Genomic DNA, 19418 nt, shown 5'->3' on the forward strand with positions numbered 1-19418 from the left:
GGACTCTCAAGAGTCCTTTCCAACACCACAGTTCAAAAGCATCAATTCTACGGCTGTGCGACCTTGGGCAATTACTTAACCACACTGAACTTTAGTTTAACTCTTCTTTAAAATGAGGATTAATAGTACCTTTCTCACAGACTTGTTGTGGTCTTAAATGAGATAATGTAGATAAAGCATTTAGCCTAGTTCTGGGAATGTAGTAAATGTTCAATGAAAGTTAATCATTAAAATTTTAAAAATTGTTTATTTCACCACAGAACTCTTTTTCCATGTAATGTCTATTAACCTCCTCTGGAGCTCCTAGTCGTCTACAGAAACCACCCTGCTTTAAACTTTCTGGAGAACCAGCAGCACGTTCTGCTCCAAGAAATAAACAGTGAAGAGGGTTGCCAAGTTCTAACACAGTGGTTCTTGGATGCGCATTAGACACACCTGGGGAGCTTTTTAAAAATTTCAAGGCCTGATGTGTGCGTATGGCTGAGTCCTTTCACCGTTCACCTAAAGCTACCATAGCATTGTTCATCTGCTCTACCCCAATGCAAAATAAGAAGTTTAAAGTTTGGAGAAAAATTTTTTTCAAGGCCGGGCTGCAGGTAAATTAGAATCTCTTGAGATGAGACCCTGTATTTTTAAAATTGTAATATTTTGTTAAGGTAAAGCAAATACAGGAAAGTGCGCATATCCTAGGGCTTCCTTTGTGGCTCAGCTGGTAAAGAATTTGCCTGCAATGTGGGAGACCTGGGTTTGATCCCTGGGTTGGGAAGATCCCCTGGAGAAGGGCACAGCTACCCACTCAGTATTCTGGGCTGGAGAATTCCATGGACTGTATAGTCCATGGGGTTGCAAAGAGTTGGACATGATTGAGCGACTGTCATTTCACTCACACACATATTCTAAGTGAATGAATTTTCACAGATTGAACATGCCCAGGTAACCCATTCAATGTAGGACTTCCCTATATTAGTACTTCCCTGCCGGTTCAGTGGTTAAAACTCTGAAGTTCCATTGCAAGGGGCACGGGTTTGATCCCTGGTTGGGGAACTAAGATCCCACATGCTGCATGGTGTGGCCAAAACAAACAAACCAGAATATTATCAGTGCTCTAAAAGCCTTTCGTATGTGCCTTCCCAATCACTCCCACCTCAAAACTGTGACTTTGATTGATAATAACATAGATTCTTTTTGCCTGTTGTTGAACTTTACTTAAATGGAGTCATATAGTATGCATTTTTGTGTTTGGCTTATTTTGGTTAACAGTGTGAGAGATCCAGAGTGTGGTGTGTAATTGTGTATTACTCATCCGGGATTCTGGACTGTGTTCCACTGTGAGTACACCATAAGTTTTTTTTCCAGACTCAAGTTGGTGGACATTTTGAATAGTTTGTACTTTGAGATTATTATACAAATAGTGCTGTTAACATTCTTGTAAATGTGTTTTGGTGAATGTATACAGAAATTTCTATTGAGTATATTCCTATAAATGAAATTGCTGGAGTATAGGCCATCATATGTTCAGCTGTAGAAGATACTGTTTGAGCAGTTTTTTAAGTGGCTGTACCAATTTATATTTCCGTTCAGTTTATAAGAATTCTTGCCAACAACTGGTATTTTCTGTTGTCTTTTTAAAAAGGCCATTCTGGTGGATATATAGTAGTCTTGCTCTGGATCTTAATATAATTTCCCAACATTTCCAGGCGATTCCAACATGTAGCCAAGTTTGAGACCCTCTTTCCTAACAGGTTTTGAAAAAGCAAAACACGAATTAGTGGAACTGTATAAAGAGATGTTATAATGGCAAGTGCCTCCCCATGGCTCCTCTTTGACGTCTACACCCAGAGTTTTTTATAGACCTGATCTGTCTAATCAGCAGGGGAGGATGCTTTTGTGATGGAAGGAGAATGTAGAGGTGTATTAAACCTGACAGCCTGTGCCTCATTCCTGTGTGCTTTTTATGGGCAAATGGTTCCTGATGGGAGTGATCTGGAAGCTGGAAAGAGCCCATGACAGGACTTCAATCTCTTCTTCCAATTTAAGGCCTGAAAGAGAAGCGAGGACGTGAGAAGTGACGAGTAGTCTATACAGATGCTGTCAGATGAAAATATCTGCTCTTCAGGATCAGGGGTTAAGGGTTTGTTTTTTTTTTAAGGGTTTAAGATTTTATGTTATGTTTTTGCTCTCCAAAGCTTGCCCAAGACCTGGCGCTTGGAAGATGCTCCAGGAAAAAAAAGTAATTGAAATTGATATTAGAACTATGTAACTGGCCCTGATGAAAAGCATGACTCACATGGATGCAGAGGAAGGTGTTGGTGTGGATTTAGCTGATCTGATTAATAGCTTTGCATCTCTTCTTTGTGCTTTCTGGTTTGCAGTTGCTATTTCATATTTGCTCACTTATTACTAGCATATTTTCCTTTATACCCTTAAAGGAAATAAAGGATCATCTTGAAGTAGATCTCTATTGATTGCCTTTCCTCTTGAGTTTGAGTCATATTTTCGTGTTTGCTTTTTTTTAATCTGACTGCACAAAGGCATGTGGGATCTTAGTTCCCTGACCAGGGGTCAAACCTGCGCTCCCTACAGTGGAAGCACAGAGCCTTAACCCTGGACCACCAGGGAAGTCCATTTCCTGTTTGCTGGAAAAATTTTTTTCTAGTAATTTTAGGTTACACCTTGAATATTATGAGTCAGACTTAAGAGACTCGAGGTTCTATTATATTTCTCAGAACAGTAAAGACTGTTGATTTATTTTTTTGGCTGAACTGGGTCTTAGTTGCAGTTCTCAGGATCTTTGTTGTGACATGCATGTGGGGTCTAGTTCCCCGACCAGGGATGGAACCTGAGCCCCCTGCTATGGGAGCAAAGAGTCTTACCCATGGGACCACCAAGGAAGTTCTAGTGATGACTTTTAAAAAAATCAATCAGCTGACTTGACCAAACAAATTTTAAATTCAATCTCCCCTGGGTAGGCAGCAGCTGAAATCTTTCTTCAGTTCTTATAGCCCTAGTTGGGCGGCTTGGAACCTGCCCTGCACTTGCATCATTCAGAGAGATTTGGACAGAATTTATACTCAGCATTTGGGGCTACCATCTGTGAACTCTTTTCTGGGATGCTTTTTCCTCACTTTCCAACTGTAGTCACCTGAACTCTGTCCTTTAATTCCTCAAACGATAACAGCAAAGGTTTCATCCAAGTTGTAGCCACCACGTACAACGCTGAGTGGGGTCTGCCTTCGGGTAAAAAGCTACAAAAACACAGAATTTGCCTAGTGCAAATTTCTATCAAGTGTTGACTGCCCTTTTTTCTATCTACTTGTGGCTGAATAAATCTTGCTATTGTTCAGTCGCTAAGTCGTATCTGACTCTGCAACCGCATAGACTGACTATTTAGGGCCTTCCAATAGGTAGTGTGTGTGTGTGATGCGTAGAGTTCATAATAGTTAAATGTGAGGGGATGTGTCCTATAAGAGTTACTCTGCTGTTACTAGAGCAGAACTTTTCTGATCAATAATTTTGTTTACTAAGGGACCATTAGGACCCCTTGCTTTTCTGACTAGCACATAGTTGATGGCAATAAATGCTTGTTGACTGGCTAAATGAAAGCAACTTTAAATTAAAAGTGGAATTGAATTAGAGGAGAAAATTACTAGAAGAAAATATTGAGATTTGTAACTTTTTTATGACAGTTAAGCATAAAATATATATAGAGAGTTTGGTAATTTGCTGGAGAACATGATGAGAGGATTGAAATAATATTACGGCTCTGAGTGTAGTGTAGAGTAGTGTAGAGTTGCTAACAAAGTGAACCTGAGATTTCAACACGAGGAGATACATTCAACTGTGGGAGTAATATAACTTTCATGGGATTGAATCTATGGCTTATGGAGAATTTTAAACGGAAATAAAGCTGGTCAGAGGGGGAAGCAGAAATATGCTTGGAGTTCTGCACACCCAAGAGGAGCCAAGAGGAGGGAATCAAAGTGAAGGGACTTTGGCTGGAGATCAAAGAGGGGAGGAATGAAAGTAATGTAAAGGCAGTCAACTACAGCTTGCTTCTCTCTGCATGGTGACCTGGAAGGTCACAAATCCCATACGGAGAAACTTCAAAGCCTGTATACTGGACAGAAACTTCATTTACCAAAATGCAGAGTGTCTGGAAACTTCCTGATTTATTCTACTGACAGTTTCATCTCCCAGAGAGCAGAGGAGAGAGGACAGTTGCTGTTATGAATCTGGTTTGGGAGCTGTTGGGTGAAGTGAAAATGAGAAAGTACTCACCAAGAAAGGGAACACTAGTCATAGGGGGCTGAGCTCACAGGGTTTGGAAGGCAGATTTTATGAAATTCAGGATGAGATACATATATTTCCTGCCTAAGCCTCCAAAGGTGATGACAGCTCCAACAGTAAGGGAAGTTATGACTGTAATCAATTATCCTCACTCTGCGTAGATTTCATTTATTTTCCTGTGAGGACTCCTTTTCTTGCTCTTAGTCGTGCTTTTGTGGGCCATCTTTCCTGTCTGACATTTTCTCTTTTATTTTCAAGCAGGAGAGATGATAAAAAAAAATACTTAACCATCATAGCATATGATTGATCAATCAGAAGAGATACCAGCCATAAACAACTGAAATAGCACTCCTTACAGGTTCCTTAACCTGAGTCTCAGTTTTTTCCCCTTTGAAATGGGAACAAGACCTACATTACAGAGTTGGTGCAGTGACTCCAAGAGATGTTACTTATAACGAATGGGACCCATGGAAAAATATGTTGTGCACAGAAGCTGCCATTATAACCTTGCACTTTTTATCTCTGGGTTCATTTCATCTACATATTTTATACATTCTGTGATGCTTATGTTTAGTTACATTAAGCATATTTTTTAAAATTCTATACTGATTTCAGCAAGTATTTGTTTTACTACCAATTGATCTATCTGGTTTATTAGTTGAAATGTCCTTTCATCTCCTTAATCATCAATATCCTGGATTTCCTGAAATCTTCTTACATTTCATGAGGAAGTTGTTTAAAAGCAGTTGTGATTCTTTTTGGCCATGCTGGGTCTTTGTTGTGGCACATAGACTTTCTCCAGTTGCGGCTCAAGGGCTCTAGAGCGCATGGGCTCACTGGCTGTGGCCTGTAGGCTTAGCTGCCCTGTGGCATGTGGGATCTTAGTTCCCTGACTAGGGATCAAATCCATGTCCCCTGCACTGGAAGGCAGATTCTTAACCACTGGGCCACAGGGGAAGTCTTTCCTTGTGTTTTTTTTTTTTTTTTTTTTTTTTTATGTATGTAGACAGTAGAATCAGACAGGCCTGGGTTTGGATCCCAGTTCCCCCACTTACTGTGCAGTTAATTGGTGTCCATTGTCTGCGTGGCTCTCTTTTCCTTCTTATTGTTTCTTCCTCCAGGGTAGGACTTTCTCCTTGAGTCCAACTCTCTGTTTTTTATTGTCCTTGTTTCCTTGGAATTATTCTCCAAACCTCCGTGAGCAAACAATATGAAAAACTTAAAAAATTCCTATCCCAGCTGTTTTCTAATTGACTAAAGGGAAGGCGACAGCTTGCTAGAGATATCTTTGAGGTTTCTGAAGAGGAGAAAGGGACCTTGTTAGGAAGCAGACCACAGCCGCCTTCCTCCTTTATGGTGGCAATGGTGTGAAACCCAAGATGCTTAGGATGGAGGAGAGAGTGATCCCTGGCTGATGGTGCTCCCTGCCCCTCCCTCTTCAAGAGTGGACCCCATCCAGTTACAGGATGGGATGCTCATCTTTGGGATGGGATTGGGAGAGGTAGCAGTTCCAAAGGGGCTGCCATCCTTAGCTTGAGTTGGCTCAGCATACTGCTTCCTAGAAATAGGATCCATTCAATTTAAGGGATGGAGTCATCGAGGACAGGTCTTCATTTTACCCCCAGCACAAAGTATTGGAGAAATTCTTATTAGAACCTAAGCTATTCTTGACTCTTGTCTACCTTTGAGGCCATCATGATTTTTTGTTCTTGGTTGAATGATATACTGATATTGAGGAGCCCTTCTACTTAATCTGATAACTCTCTAGACATTTGTGTTTAAGACTAGAGGATTTTGAACAATGGGGTGAAGGCAAGTGTTGAAATCCAAGTAGGCAAGTGTAATGTAAAACAGAGCTGCCTGCTCAGTACCCACGCAGCCACTCCTTTATCTGTGGCAGACATTACTAATCGATCACCACATTCATTCCTCCTGTCATCACACGTGGCCTCATACCCTCTGCCCTCAAAGTCCTTAAAGAAGCCACTACCAACCTAAGAGCTGGCACAACAGAGGAAAGCTTGGCCAAGGATGTCATGCTGAGAGAGGGAGGCAGAGGTGGCAGAGGCCCCTCAAGGCTTAACCAATGTGAATAGCCCTCCCCTGTTCAATAAACGTGTAATCCAGGAGGGCATTCTGTGGCCACAGGTGGCCTCCTTTGGAAAATGATCCTTCTAGCTGCAAAGGGAGTTTTTATCTCTCTGCAAGGGAGGGGGTGGACCACACTCCTCCAAGCCTGGAGGAGCAGTATGTGTAATTTGACTCCCATTTCCCCGTGCTTAGCTATTACATAAGCTTCTTTAGAAGACTGGCTGGTTTAGCACCGTGACTGTGACTGACTAATGTGTTCGTAGACATCATGTCAGCTTTGCATGTGCCCCATCTTTGACACCTTTGTTCTGTCCCCTGCAGCCTCCCCCACACTGGCATTCTTACCCATACGTATGTGGGCCTCTCTGTGGGTTCAGATTCATGGGGAGAAGCTCAGCATGGAAGATGGGTGTGTTCACAAGTTTTCCTTTGCCCATTTGAGCCGTGGCTTCCTTTGAGGTTTTCTTGGAGCTGAGTCTGAGACAGCTGTTTCACCTTCACAGGTAGAAAGAATCTAAAATATCACCAATCAATATCTATTTGGAATGGTTCTTCCAGGCTAGGCTCGTGGGTACCAAATGCCGGGCAGCAAATATGCATGATAGAGTCTTCCTCCTAATGGAGATGATCCCTCTGCCAGGCTGGGAGTGGGGCTCACTGGACCAGTCCCCCCTCCAGCCCAGAATGGACTTTCTCTCAGCAGCCTCATGAGTGGCCACTGGAGTTCTCGGTGGCAGGGACCCCAGCATCACACCATGGCTGGACTTTGTTGAATTTCTGGTGTTGAGACGGTTTTTCCTCATTCCAGGCTGATCCTACTTCTTCCTTCTTCTTCTTCTTCTTTTCTTTTTTTTTTGCTGTGTCCCTCCCCATATGGGATCTCTAGTTCCCCATCCAGGGACTGAACCTGTACCTCCTGCAGCAGAAGCATGGAGTCTTAACCACTAGACTTTTAGGGAAGTTCCAGGGTGATCCTTCTTCACTTTGCCTATGATCACAACTCCGCCCTCTAGAGAACAAGGCTAATCCTTTCATTCATGGCTTTTATTAAGGCCTGGTTCTATTCCCAGTGTGGTCTAGCCAGTTCAGATAGAGGTCATCTGGGCTATTATCTCAATGCTGGACATGATTCTCTTCGTGAAAGAGAAGAGCATCTTCAAGGTGCTTCAGTTGATTCAGCACTCTGTTCTCGTTGAACTTGTGGTTTTAGAGTCCTGCCGTCTTGCCCTCTCCTCCACCCTTCTCCTCCAGTTCAGTTCAGTCGCTCAGTCATGTCTGACTCTTTGCGACTCCATGGACTGCAGCACGCCAGGCCTCCCTGTCCATCACCAACTCCTGGAGTTGACTCAAACTCACATCCATTGAGTTGGTGATGCCGTCCAACCACTCTTCCTCCAAGGTCTTGCCAAATCGGGTTGTAGTAAATGGGCTTGAGTACAGTGACAAGTGAAGGCCAAGCCCAGGATCACCACTCAGAGGTCTGAATGAAGGAGCACAGGTGGGAGAGGCACAATTAAGGAACAGATGCTTGGAGACCCGAGTCCTACAACAGATTTTTAAATCAGAATGTCTGTCTAGGACACTGTGCCCGCAATCTAGAAGGTTCATGATAGCAGGAGTAAAACAGAGTCTACAAAATCCCATGAGAATGGGGTTGGTGGGGAGGGCAAGGCTACTAATTTCTAATTCAGATATTTGGAGCACCAAGGGCCCCAGAAGTCTCTTTGCTCACGCCTACAGCATCTTTATACTGGGGGGTGGGGTGGGGGGGGGGGTGGGCAGGAAAGAGGAAATGACGCTATTATTCAAAGCAGTGTGTTGTGGGAGGGCGGGGGTGTGTATCCTTTAGGAGCGAAAGTGGGTCCCAAGTGAGCTCGGAGGAGGGAAAGCCAGTGCAGTGTTTTGTTTTCCTTTTTCCCTCGTGCTCAGTGCTACAGGAAGCACGAGGCGCAAGCACTCACGGCCTTCCTCCAGGGCGCTGCCAATATTGTGTGGAGAAGAATAGCTGAAGAACAAGAAAAAAAAAAACAAAACTTAACGTTTTCTTCTAACAGCGTGAACTTTGAGACACCGTCTGACTCACGTTTTAAAGTCTCTTCAATTTGAATTCACCTTCCTTCGTGTTGTTTTTCTCAAGGCTCTAGGCTCGAGTCCAAATTTGTGTCAGGCAGCCGCTACCCTCAACTGGAGGCGTCGCAAGGCCTGGGTCTCACCTCGGGGTGGACTGCTGTGGCAGCCTGGTGTTGACCTTCCCCAGCCCTTTTTCAAGGCCAGTCCTCAGCTTGGGTCAGAAGACCATAAATGGCCCTTTTAGAGGAAGTGGAGGTGTCTGGTGATACAGCCTAGCAAGAGACCACTTGTCCTGCTTCAGGCAACATCGCCTCCTGGGGCTCCCATACGTGTATCCCTAAAAGTAGCATTAATATCTGTTAGGGTACTTTTGGCTACAAGCATCAAAATTCAATTCAATTGGCTTAAATAATAACAGGGATAAAGTCCAGAGGTCCCTAAATTAAAGGACCCTGTCTCCTCTGACTCCCAAGTATTGGCCTTATCCAAAGGCCAGCTTCCTGCATGGCTGGGGGCAAGATGACTTACAGCGGCAGCGGGGGTTCACACTTCCAGTTCATGGGCGCTCGTGGGCTTTGGCCAATCAGGGCCCAGCACGGAGTGATACTGGGGGAACTACAGAAACCAAGACCAAACTGAGCCTTTTGATGGGCCCATGCCTTTCTTCCTCTTCTTGTTTTTTCAGAGACGTATCATCCCCCAAACAGCATTCCTGTAATAGCCTTCTTTTCACTTTGGAGGAGGGGAGGGGTTCTGTCGTGCACCCCTACCTGGCCCCCAATTCCCCCCACAGGCTTCCTCGCGTTTGCCCTCAAGGCTCAGCTCTCTGGAGCGCAGCCCTTGCTTCTCTCCATTGCTATTGACCAACAGGTATCAAGTTCAGCTTTGTCAGACAGCAACCGGAGGCTGAATCGAGGCTCATTCTAGTTGTCTGTTCTGGCCTCACTGAGAGTGATGGGCCTTGCCTTCAGACCTGGGGCTGCCCACACCAGGGCTGTTTTGGCTCATCCACCCAGACTTCACACAGCTATTGGTTGGAATAATTAAGTACCCTACCCTATTTTCCCCTTGCTTCTGACTTCTCTTCTTAAAGCACACACACTTCCTGGATGACCTCACCCAACCTGGCCTCTGTGGACCCCTTCCCCTACCCGCCTCTCCAGCGCAGACATTTGGTTGTCTTGCGTCCCCCATGTGCCCTGTTCTCTGCAAGATGGTCCATCTGGGTGCTCCTGCAACACTCTGGGCTCAATATGTCTCCATGGAGCTGGTTTTCCTTCAGATGAGCTCCTTCTTCAGGATCCCCTTTAAGAGCTGAGGATTGCTGGAATTCCCTGGGAGTCCAGTGGTTAGGGCTCCATGCTTCCACTGCTGGGGACCCAGGTTCGATCCCTGGTGGGGGAACTAAAATCCTGCATGCTGGAAATTGCAGCCAAAAATTAAATAAAAACTCCCCTACTCTTAGAGAAAGAGTTGAGGCTATTACTTCTCTCGTGTCCTGGCAGTTCGGGCTGTGTCCCCATCACCAACCAGGGCTGTCTCTGGAAATATGGGCAAATACACTGGGTCTCACAAAGGGGGCCATTCCACAGCTCATAGGAGCCAGTTACTTCTGCGGGGTGCCCCAGTACCCAGGCCAGTGCCCTGCCTTGGGGGCTGCCTGGCTGCTGTGTTAGCAGCACTGATGGCAATTCTTTAATTAGACCAAGCAGGGTTTTCTTGGACGGGGGTGGGAGGAGGTGTGGGTCTATTGGGGGAAACTAGGTCACCTGAAAACCAGCAGTCAAGAGGGAGCTGTCCTGGAGCCCCAGCTCCAGGGAACCCAGAGGGGCAAGCCAGTTGGGGGCTGACAGAGCAAAGTCAGAGAAATGTGCCCTGGCCCCCTTTCTTGGCCCTTGGGAGGCACCGTCCTCAGCTTTCTCCAGGGGGCTGGGCAACTGCCCTTAATTCCTTTACTCAAGCAGACTCTCCAACCCAGGGAAGGCATAGCAGTGTCTCCTGTCTGCATGGGGCGCTCCACCCTGGGGCTCAAGGAGGGAGCCCTATACTGGGAGTCGGGCTCAGGATTCAAGTTACTGCTCAGTCTTTGTTTCTGTGAATGTGTCCTCCACTCCCTTGTACCTCTGTTTTGTCATCCATCCAATAGGCAGGGACCATCCCTGTCTTTACCTTGCTGTATCCCTAGCTGTCAGGCATGTGACAGATGTTCAGTGAATATTTGTCAGCTGAAATAATGAGCTCTTAAGAGGGCTTCTTTTGTCAGATTGTTGCTATTGAGGATCAGTGACCAGGTGAGGGATTCCCAAACGTCAATCACAATTTTTGCCAGCATTAAATGCCATCATTCTTTAATTTTTCTTTGCTACTCCCTTGCAGGATTTCCAAGGGAAATGAAGATTTATTTACAAAGGAAATTTTATATCACCACCATAAATAAACAGTAACTGTGAAACCAGATCCACAGGGGAAAAAATCACTGTCATTACATTCTGTTGTAAATACTCTCGCTTGCCCAAAGCTATGAGCCTGAGGCTGACTTTCTCTTTGTTTATAAGGAAACTGACATGTTATAAAAATGTTAAAGATCTATTAGCACCCAACTGATAACTTTCTTCTAAAGAAAACATTAATAGATTATTAAAAAAACAAGTGAAAAGGAGGTAACTTGCTGTCTTTGAGTCCATGTTTTATTAAATCTTATCCTGAACTTTTATAAATTCCCTTGGAATGGGTTCTCTTTCTACACTTAGGGAAACACCTGGCTGGGACAATGGCTGGGGAGGTTCTTAGAAAAGGATTAAAGGCTTTAATAGAGTGATTGATGTGACTATCCCTGTCTTCAGTCTTAGCATGTTTTTCAGTTCAGTTCAGTTGCTCAGTCGTGTCCGACTCTGCAACCCCATGAAACGTAGCACGCCAGGCCTCCCTGTCCATCACCAACTCCCGGAGTCCACGCAAACCCATGTCCATTGAGTCGGTGATGCCATCCAACCATCTCATCCTCTGTGGTCCTCTTCTCCTCCTACCCTAAATCTTTCCCAGCATCAGGGTTTTTTCAAATGAGTCAGCTCTTTGCATCAGGTGGCCAAAGTATTGGAGTTTCAACTTCAACATCAGTCCTTCCAGCGAACACCCAGGACTGATCTCCTTTACGATGGACTGGTTGGATCTCCTTGCAGTCCAAGGGACTCTCAAGAGTCTTCTCCAACACCGCAGTTCAAATGCATCAATTCTTCTGTCCTCAGCTTTCTTTATAGTCCAACTCTCACATCCATACATGACCACTGGAAAAACCATAGCCTTGACTAGATGGACCTTTGTTGGCAAAGCAATGTCTCTGCTTTTTAATATGCTGTCTAGGTTGGTCATAACTTTCCTTCCAATGAGTAAGCGTCTTTTAATTTCATGGCTGCAATCACCATCTGCAGTGATTTTGGAGCCCAGAAAAATAAAGTCAGGCACTGTTTCCACTGTTTCCCCATCTATTTCCCATGAAGTGATGGGACCAGATGCCATGCTCTTAGTTTTCTGACTGCTGAGCTTTAAGCCAACTTTTTCACTCTCCTGTTTCACTTTCATCAGGAGACTCTTTAGTTCCTCTTCACTTTCTGCCATAAGGGTGGTGTCATCCATATATCTAAGGTTATTGATATTTCTCCCGGCAATCTTGATTCCAGCTTGTACTTCCTCCAGCCCAGTGTTTCTCGTGATGTACTCTGCATATAAGTTAAATAAGCAGTGTGACAATATACAGCCTGACATACTCCTTTTCCTATTTGGAACAAGTCTGTTGTTCCATGTCCAGTTCTAACTGTTGCTTCCTGATCTGCATACAGATTTCTCAAGAGGCAGGTCAGGTGGTCTGGTATTCCCATCTCTTTCAGAATTTTCCACAGTTTATTGCATGTTTTGATGCTTCCCAATTAGTAGGTGATCAGTGAATATTCAATAATGAAGAAATGGATAACCATCTGTGTACAGACTCTTACAGCTGACAGAAGATGTACAGAATACTCAGGCTGACCTGACATCAGTGGAAATTTTATTCTCCAGTGAGTGATGGAGAATTTGCCACCTCCAGAGACAGCCACTGGACCACAAGCCCTTGTTCGGTTGCTTGTGGGACAGCTCTGGAGGCCAGGTGCCTGTTTTTGGGTGCACACCACCACTCCCCTGTATGTTGATCCTGGTCTTTATTGAGGAGACTCACAGACTGCCTTCTCTTGTGCATATTGGACCTGTGGATATTTCACCTAAGGCAGGGCTTGCAAACTGAAGTGACCACAGGAGTTAATGGTGGTGGTAGTGGTGTTGGTTTAGTCACTAAGTCGTGTCCAACTCTTGTGACCCCATGGACTGTAGTCTGCTGTCTATGGGATTTCCCAGTCAAGAATATTGGAATGGGTTGCAATTTCCTATTCCAGGAGATCTTCCTGACCTAAGGATCGAAACTGTGTTTCTTGTGTCTCCTGCATTAGTGGGCAGGTTCTTTACCACCGGGCCACCAGGTAAGTCCTATAGGAGGTAGCAAGTGATGACAGTTAGTGACGGAGGTCAGATGGGAGTAATGGGAGGTAGTGGGCACTATGGAGAGTGAGATGTGCCCCATCTAAACCAGGCAGACCTACTGAGTACCAGCTGATCGTTGCCATGGGAGCTCGGCTTGGCCAGCTACTGAGATGTTTTAAGGAAGGCTGAAAATCTGATTTTGGATATCAAATCTTCAAATTTTAAATATTAGCAGTGAATGATAATACCGTAAAATACAGTGTGGACCCCAAACCAACCAAGCAAACAAACAAACATGATGTGGACCGTGGGGGACTTTTGCTGCCTGGCCTTGAACCACAAGTTACTCGCTGCTTCCTCCAAGACTTCTCTTCCCTTGAGCTGGGCAGCCCCATCCACCTCTGGCCATGTTTTATTTTATTTTTTAATATTTATTTGTTTGGCTGCATCGGTTCCTAGTTGTGACGCACAGGATCTTTATCGCATCATGCGGGATCTTTTGCTGCTGTGCATGCGTTCTCTAGTTGTGGCACGTGGGATCCGGAGTGCTCAGGCTTCAGTAGTTGCAGTCAGGCATAGCCGCTCCACAGAATGTAGGGTCTTAGTTCCTAGACCAGGGATTGAACCCACGTCCCCTGCATTGCAAGGTGGATTCTTAACCACGGGACCACTAGGGAAGTCCCTCAAGCCAGGTTTGTGTGTGTTGGCTCCCAGAATTCCCTTCATGGCGTTCAGCCCCTCTACATGCCTTTCAACATTGGGAAGCTCCTTCTCAGCTTGTGTCTGCCCTCCTCAGCGAGTGAACTCCTGCTCATCTTTGGAGATTCAAATCAATTGCCTCCTACTTTGGAGAGCCTTTCCTGACAACCCCAGCCAGAATAACACATCCATTTTCTAGCTGTGTAATATTCGGTAGGTTAATTAGTCTCTCTGTCTCTCAATTTCCTTATCTGAAATAGGGATCAGAATAGTACCTGGTCTCATTAGGTCATCAGAAGGATCAGGTTAATTTACAGGTGGATGACACCATGACAGACCAGTAGACGTGGTGTTTCCTAGAAGGCAGAGCTGATTCTCGATCCATCTCTGAACCAGGACTCATCACAGGGCAGGTTTCACTGTTTGATTCTTTGAGGAAGTGGGGAAAAGTAAATAGGTGGTCCCTTAGCTCCCAGTGAGTTCCTGCCGTCATGATGATACAGCATGGTTGTGAATTCAACTCCTCTGAGCTCCTTACTTTTAAAAAGGAGTTTCTATCTAAGTGGCTAAAACACTGGGCATGCCAAATTCTGGCAGAGAAACTGGATCACTCATAGATGGCTGGAGGGAATGAAAAATGGTACAGCCACTCTGGAAAACAGCTTGACAGTTTCTTATAAAACTAAACATGTAATTACTGTACAAGCCAGCAGTTGTACTCTTGGGCATTTACTCCAGAGAAATGAAAACTCATGTTCACACAAAAACCTGTGCGTGAATGTATTAGCCCCAGGCTGGAGACAACTTAGACGTTCTTCAGTGAGTGAATGAATAAGCAGACTGGGGCACATCCATAAAGTGGGGGTTGTTGGTGTTGTTCAGTCATGTCCAGCTCTTTGTGGCCCCATGGACTGTAGCATGCCAGGCTCATCCGTCCATGGGATTCTCCAGGCAAGAATACTGGAGTGGGTTGCCAGGCCCTCCTCCAGGGGATCTTCCCGACCCAGGGACTGAACCTGCATCTCTTAGGTCTCCTGCTTTGGCAGGCAGGTTCCTCACCAATAGCACTACTGGGGAGCATCATGTCACAGCGTGGGTGATCTTCATTGCCACCCTGGAGCTTCTTCTCTTCAGTTGCCTCTTGGGGGCTTAGTTGCCCTGTGGCATGTGGGATCTTAGTCCCCCAACCAGGGATCAAACCTGCATCCCCTGCATTGGAAGGTGGATTCTTAACCACTGGACTCTTCAGAATAAGGTTCCCAAACAGCTTGTGTTTCTGTAGGTTATGTCTGTCCATATTTACCAAGTTATAAATCAATAAAGAGACATTTAAAATACAGTACTCGCTCCTTTAAAAATAGCAATAAACCCCTTCCATGTTATAACAATAAACTCCTGTGTGTGTTGTAACAATAGAACAACCTTATATGAAATTATAATATGACCACCAAAAGTAAGGATTATTGTATGACTGTGATGGAGGTGTTAACTAACAGTTGTAATCATATTGCAATATTTAAGTATGTCAAATCAACGCGGTTGTACAGTTGAAACTTACACAATGTTATAGGTCAATTATATCTCAGTTAAAAAGAAATAAGGAAGACAATAAAATAGGGGGCGAAAGCATTTGGGAGGTGGGACTGGGTGACGTCATCAGATCGGAGTTTTGAGTGTGACGCCTGTCCGTCTGTGTCTCTCCCGCTCCCCGACACAGGCCCCAGCATGCCGCCCCAGCCTCGCAGGAGCCCGCATGCTGCCCCGGCCCCTGGCGCGCCGCGCTAGCCCCCAGCCAGGGCGCAGGGAGGCGCGGAGGCCATGGCCAGCCACGTGGACCTGCTGACCGAACTGCAGCTGCTGGAGAAGGTGCCCACGTTGGAGCGGCTGCGCGCCGCCCAGAAGCGCCGGGCCCAGCAGCTAAAGAAGTGGGCGCAGTACGAGCAGGACCTGCAGCATCGCAAGCGCAAGCATGAGCGGAAGCGCAGCACGGGCGGCCGGAGAAAGAAGGTGTCCTTCGAGGCCAGCGTGGCCCTCCTGGAGGCCTCGCTTAGGAACGACGCTGAAGAAGGTAGGCCACTCCTGGGCCGGATTGGTGGGTGGCCGCCTGGGCCTCTTGGATTCTGGGTTCTGTGCTGTGGAGGGGAGAGAGGGGTGGGTCTGGACCTTTGGGCAGCCCCAGGCATCTTAGGAGGTGGATGTTCCTAGGAAAGGCGCTGGAATCTGAGACTTTTTTTTTTAGACAAGAATGCCAGCCTTTGGCTAATACATACTTATTTTCCTTCGCTCACACTAATGTTGACTGCCAACCTATGTCTTGTATATTACAGTTCCAGGTACAGTGGTGAACCAGTTGGATCTGGTTTCTCTCCTCCAGGAGCTCAGTGCTCAGAGGACCCTGCATTTCCTAAGCCCCTTCTCTGTGCCTGGAAACTGGTCCCTTTTATTGGGTCTTCACTGCAGAGGTAGATGGGTTAGACGGGGAAAACAACATAAGTACTCTGAGGTTAGATGACCTGGGTCCCAGACTGGTTTTGTCATTTATTCCCGGGGTGACCCTGGCAAGTAGGCAAGTCTCTTCAGCTCCCTGTACCTTAGTGTCTGCCTGTGTACAATGGGGCTAATAATAGCATCCACCTCCAGGGCTTGCTCTGAGCATTAAAGTAGAGAATACCTGTAAGTTCTTGACATGGTCCCTCATACTGTGTGAGTGATTGCTATGTTTTATTTTATTATATTATTACTATGTTTTATTATGTACATTTATATAAAATTATGATTATATAAAAGTATATTTATATAAAGAGTGTCCAGAAAGTCTAGAAACAGACAGATGTACACAAAGTTGTCTGGGACATTTCCAGTCTGTAAAGCAGATGAATAAATAAATATGAACATATACATACATTCATAGAATCTGTTTCCAGATTTTTTGGATACCCTGTACTTGTTATGTTTTATTTAATTCTGTTATCATTATTATATGTCCTAACATCCAGATATCATAATACCCAAGAGGCAGGTATAATAATACCCATTTTACAGATGGGGAAACTGAGACCAGTGAGGTTCGGAAACTTGAGCAAGGGAGGAGAGCTGGGATTGGAACTCCCAGAATCCAGGCTCTTGTCCCTGTGGCTTCACAGCCTTGTGGCAGCTGTAAGCTGTAAGAATGAAAGGAGGCTCTGTGGTTTGGCTGAAGCCCTCTTCCTTGAGCATGCTCCAAGGGCTCACGCCTGCTCTCTGTGCAGCTGAGATGTGTCCACGCATCCTGTGTTGCCTTTGGTAGGTGCTGGTGCCTCCCTGAGTATGAATCCCTTCTGCCTGTCCTTGGAGGGACCCAGCCGTGTTTCCTGGGTCCCTCTGGTCTCCTGCCTTCCCACATCCTCCAGACAGTTGGTGCTAAAGCAGCCAATGAAAGAACGGAGGGGTGGAGGCACTTACCACTCTGGTGGGTATAAGGGCTTATGTTTATTGCCCCTTAGATTCTAGAACCCTCTGAGAAGCACAGGTCCCTTTCTGGCCTCGTTACAGAGCGCCCTGGGACTGAGCAGAGAGGCGTACCCAGAACCCCTCAGCTGTAAACAACACAGCCAGAACCCGGGGTGAGCAGCCCCTGTGAGAGAGGCATGAAGTCTCAGTCCTGGGGGACACCGCCCTGCGGGGATTCTTCCTACATGTCATTTACTGGGTGACTCGGCAGGTCCCTCCCACTCAGTGGGCGGTACATCATGATGTGTGATTTTTGTTGTGGGCGGCGGTGCATCAGCCCTCCTTTCCCACTCATCTTCCATTCCCTTCTCCCCTGAGCCTCGTTTCCCTTTGCGGAAGAGGTTTTTCAGTTTCTGTGAGCTGACGATGGGGATCCAAGCAACATCCACCACCCCGCCCTGGTGCACTCCCACTCCAACAGGTTAGAAAGAGTGCTGGGCTTGGGTCCAAGGATCAGAGGCCCCTCAGTCCTTCGGTCCTGTACATGACCTTGAAGAGCTTGTTTCACCTCCCTGGGTTCAGTTTCTTAATCTATAAAAGGGGTTTTGAATACTTGCCCTCAAGGTGGTGTGGAAAGAATTAGACAAGATCCCAGATGTCACAGCTCTTTGAAAAGGGACCCTGAACCTTGCACCAGTAGGGTGATCATTTTAACACATTTTCCCACTCTGTGTGTGTGTGTGTGTGTGTGTGTGTGTGTGTGTGTGTTAAACAGACTTTAGCGTTTTTAAGAATGCAAATACATGCTTCTTATAAAAATCAAACAACATAGAGTTATAAAATTCCTTTCCTCCCTCCCTCCCTCCTTTCCTTCCTTCCATGACTGATGTATTTCCTACCAGGCATTTTCTCATTTACCTGTGTTTGTAGACTTGGTGAACTATAGAGCTAGTTTCCGACTTTTGTTTGCTTTGTTTTTTATGTAACTGGTACATACTAGATACATTATTCTGTAGGGTTTTTTTTTTTTCCCCACTCAATAATATGTCTTGGAGGTGTTTTCATGCCAGTACAATGGAATAATATATCTGCATTCTTTTTAACTGCTTCATAGTATTCCACAATATGGATTCACCAGTGTTTTTAGCTAGTTTCTTTTTGTTGGCACATAAGTTTTTTTTTCAGTAGTTTTACATTTGCCGCAGTGAATGTTTGGTGCATACATGCAAATGTTTATCTGGATATTAAATTTGAATGAGAAGAGTGCTAGATCCTCCCCCCCGCCCTGGGCTGGTCCCCTGGCTCTGGGCAGAGCCAAGTGAGAGTGGAAGGCCAGAGCACTGTGCCCTGTGGCCTCGCTTTTGGGGTGCATTGAAAGGTGCCCCTGGGGACCACAGGTGTCTGGGTTTTAAGCGGGGTGTGGAAGCTGCTAGCAGGCGTTCTCACCAGACTATGCTCAGCTTTCTGGCAGCACAACTGAGCCCGATGCTCCCAGCTGACTGGGATAGCTTCTGTGTGCGGGTGGGGCTGCCGGTGGGGTGGCTGCTGGGGCATTAGCTCCCAGTGGGATGGGAGTGTGGGGTGGCAGCTCCCCCGCTCCCCTGAGCTCGCAGCAGGGGCTGAGTCAACCTCCTCCGCCTGCCAGGGTGATGTGAGTCATTCCTGGAGTAAGGCAGCACTGAGGAACTCACTGACTTTCTTTCTCTAGCCCTGCATCACCTGCAGGTTAATGTCCAGACACCAGGGACACTCTGTGGCCTCCTGAGCCCCATTCTCAGCTTCCCACTGCTGGGTATCAGTTCACGCTCCAGCCACCTCCAGCTCTTCTGGCTTCCACCCCATGCCCTGCATTCTCTTACCTTTCCACCTTGGCATATGTGGTTCCTTCTGTCTAGAACATTCTTCCACTAACTAACTCCTACACCCTTCAGGTTTGGGTTCCTGTGTGACCTTCTTGGGGAGCCATCTCTAATCCCTTTTCTGGACCCTTTTCCCCATCACTTGGTAGAGCAGTAACTCCATACCCAGCTGACATTTACTGAGAGGTGAGAAGCATAGTCTTTGAAGTTAGTTATCCAGGATTCTCCTTTCAGTTCTGCTGCCTACTAGCTAAGCAACCTGGGAAAGTTCATTAACTCCTTGGTGCCTCAGTTCCCCATCTGTAAAAATGAGGGTGATCTAATATGCCTGCTAACCCTGTAGGATTACACTGGGTTGATATATGTGGGAGTGGTATGGTAAGAAGTGTTTATCATGGATATATAATTTATATCACTTATACGTGGAATCTAAAATATGACACAAATGAACTAATTTACAAAACAGAAACAGAT

General features: G+C 45.9%; 1 protein-coding gene across 3 annotated transcripts in view; it reads left to right on the forward strand.

Annotated features, from left to right (window-relative positions):
- Nucleotides 1-19418, forward strand: part of PPP1R16B (protein phosphatase 1 regulatory subunit 16B) — a 110071-nt gene that overhangs the window by 14495 nt on the left and 76158 nt on the right. For 2 of the 3 annotated variants that reach the window (XM_004014571.5, XM_027977192.2), the window contains exon 2: nucleotides 15374-15724. In XM_004014571.5, the coding sequence (XP_004014620.1) occupies nucleotides 15475-15724 (250 nt within the window). In that variant the 5' untranslated portion in view covers nucleotides 15374-15474. Of the gene's footprint in view, nucleotides 1-10824; nucleotides 10943-15373; nucleotides 15725-19418 lie in introns of all 3 variants that reach the window. The other variant, XM_042230130.1, reaches the window with a different exon arrangement.

The sequence above is a fragment of the Ovis aries genome, chromosome 13 (assembly GCF_016772045.2).
Source record: "Ovis aries strain OAR_USU_Benz2616 breed Rambouillet chromosome 13, ARS-UI_Ramb_v3.0, whole genome shotgun sequence".
Lineage (NCBI taxonomy): Eukaryota > Metazoa > Chordata > Mammalia > Artiodactyla > Bovidae > Ovis > Ovis aries.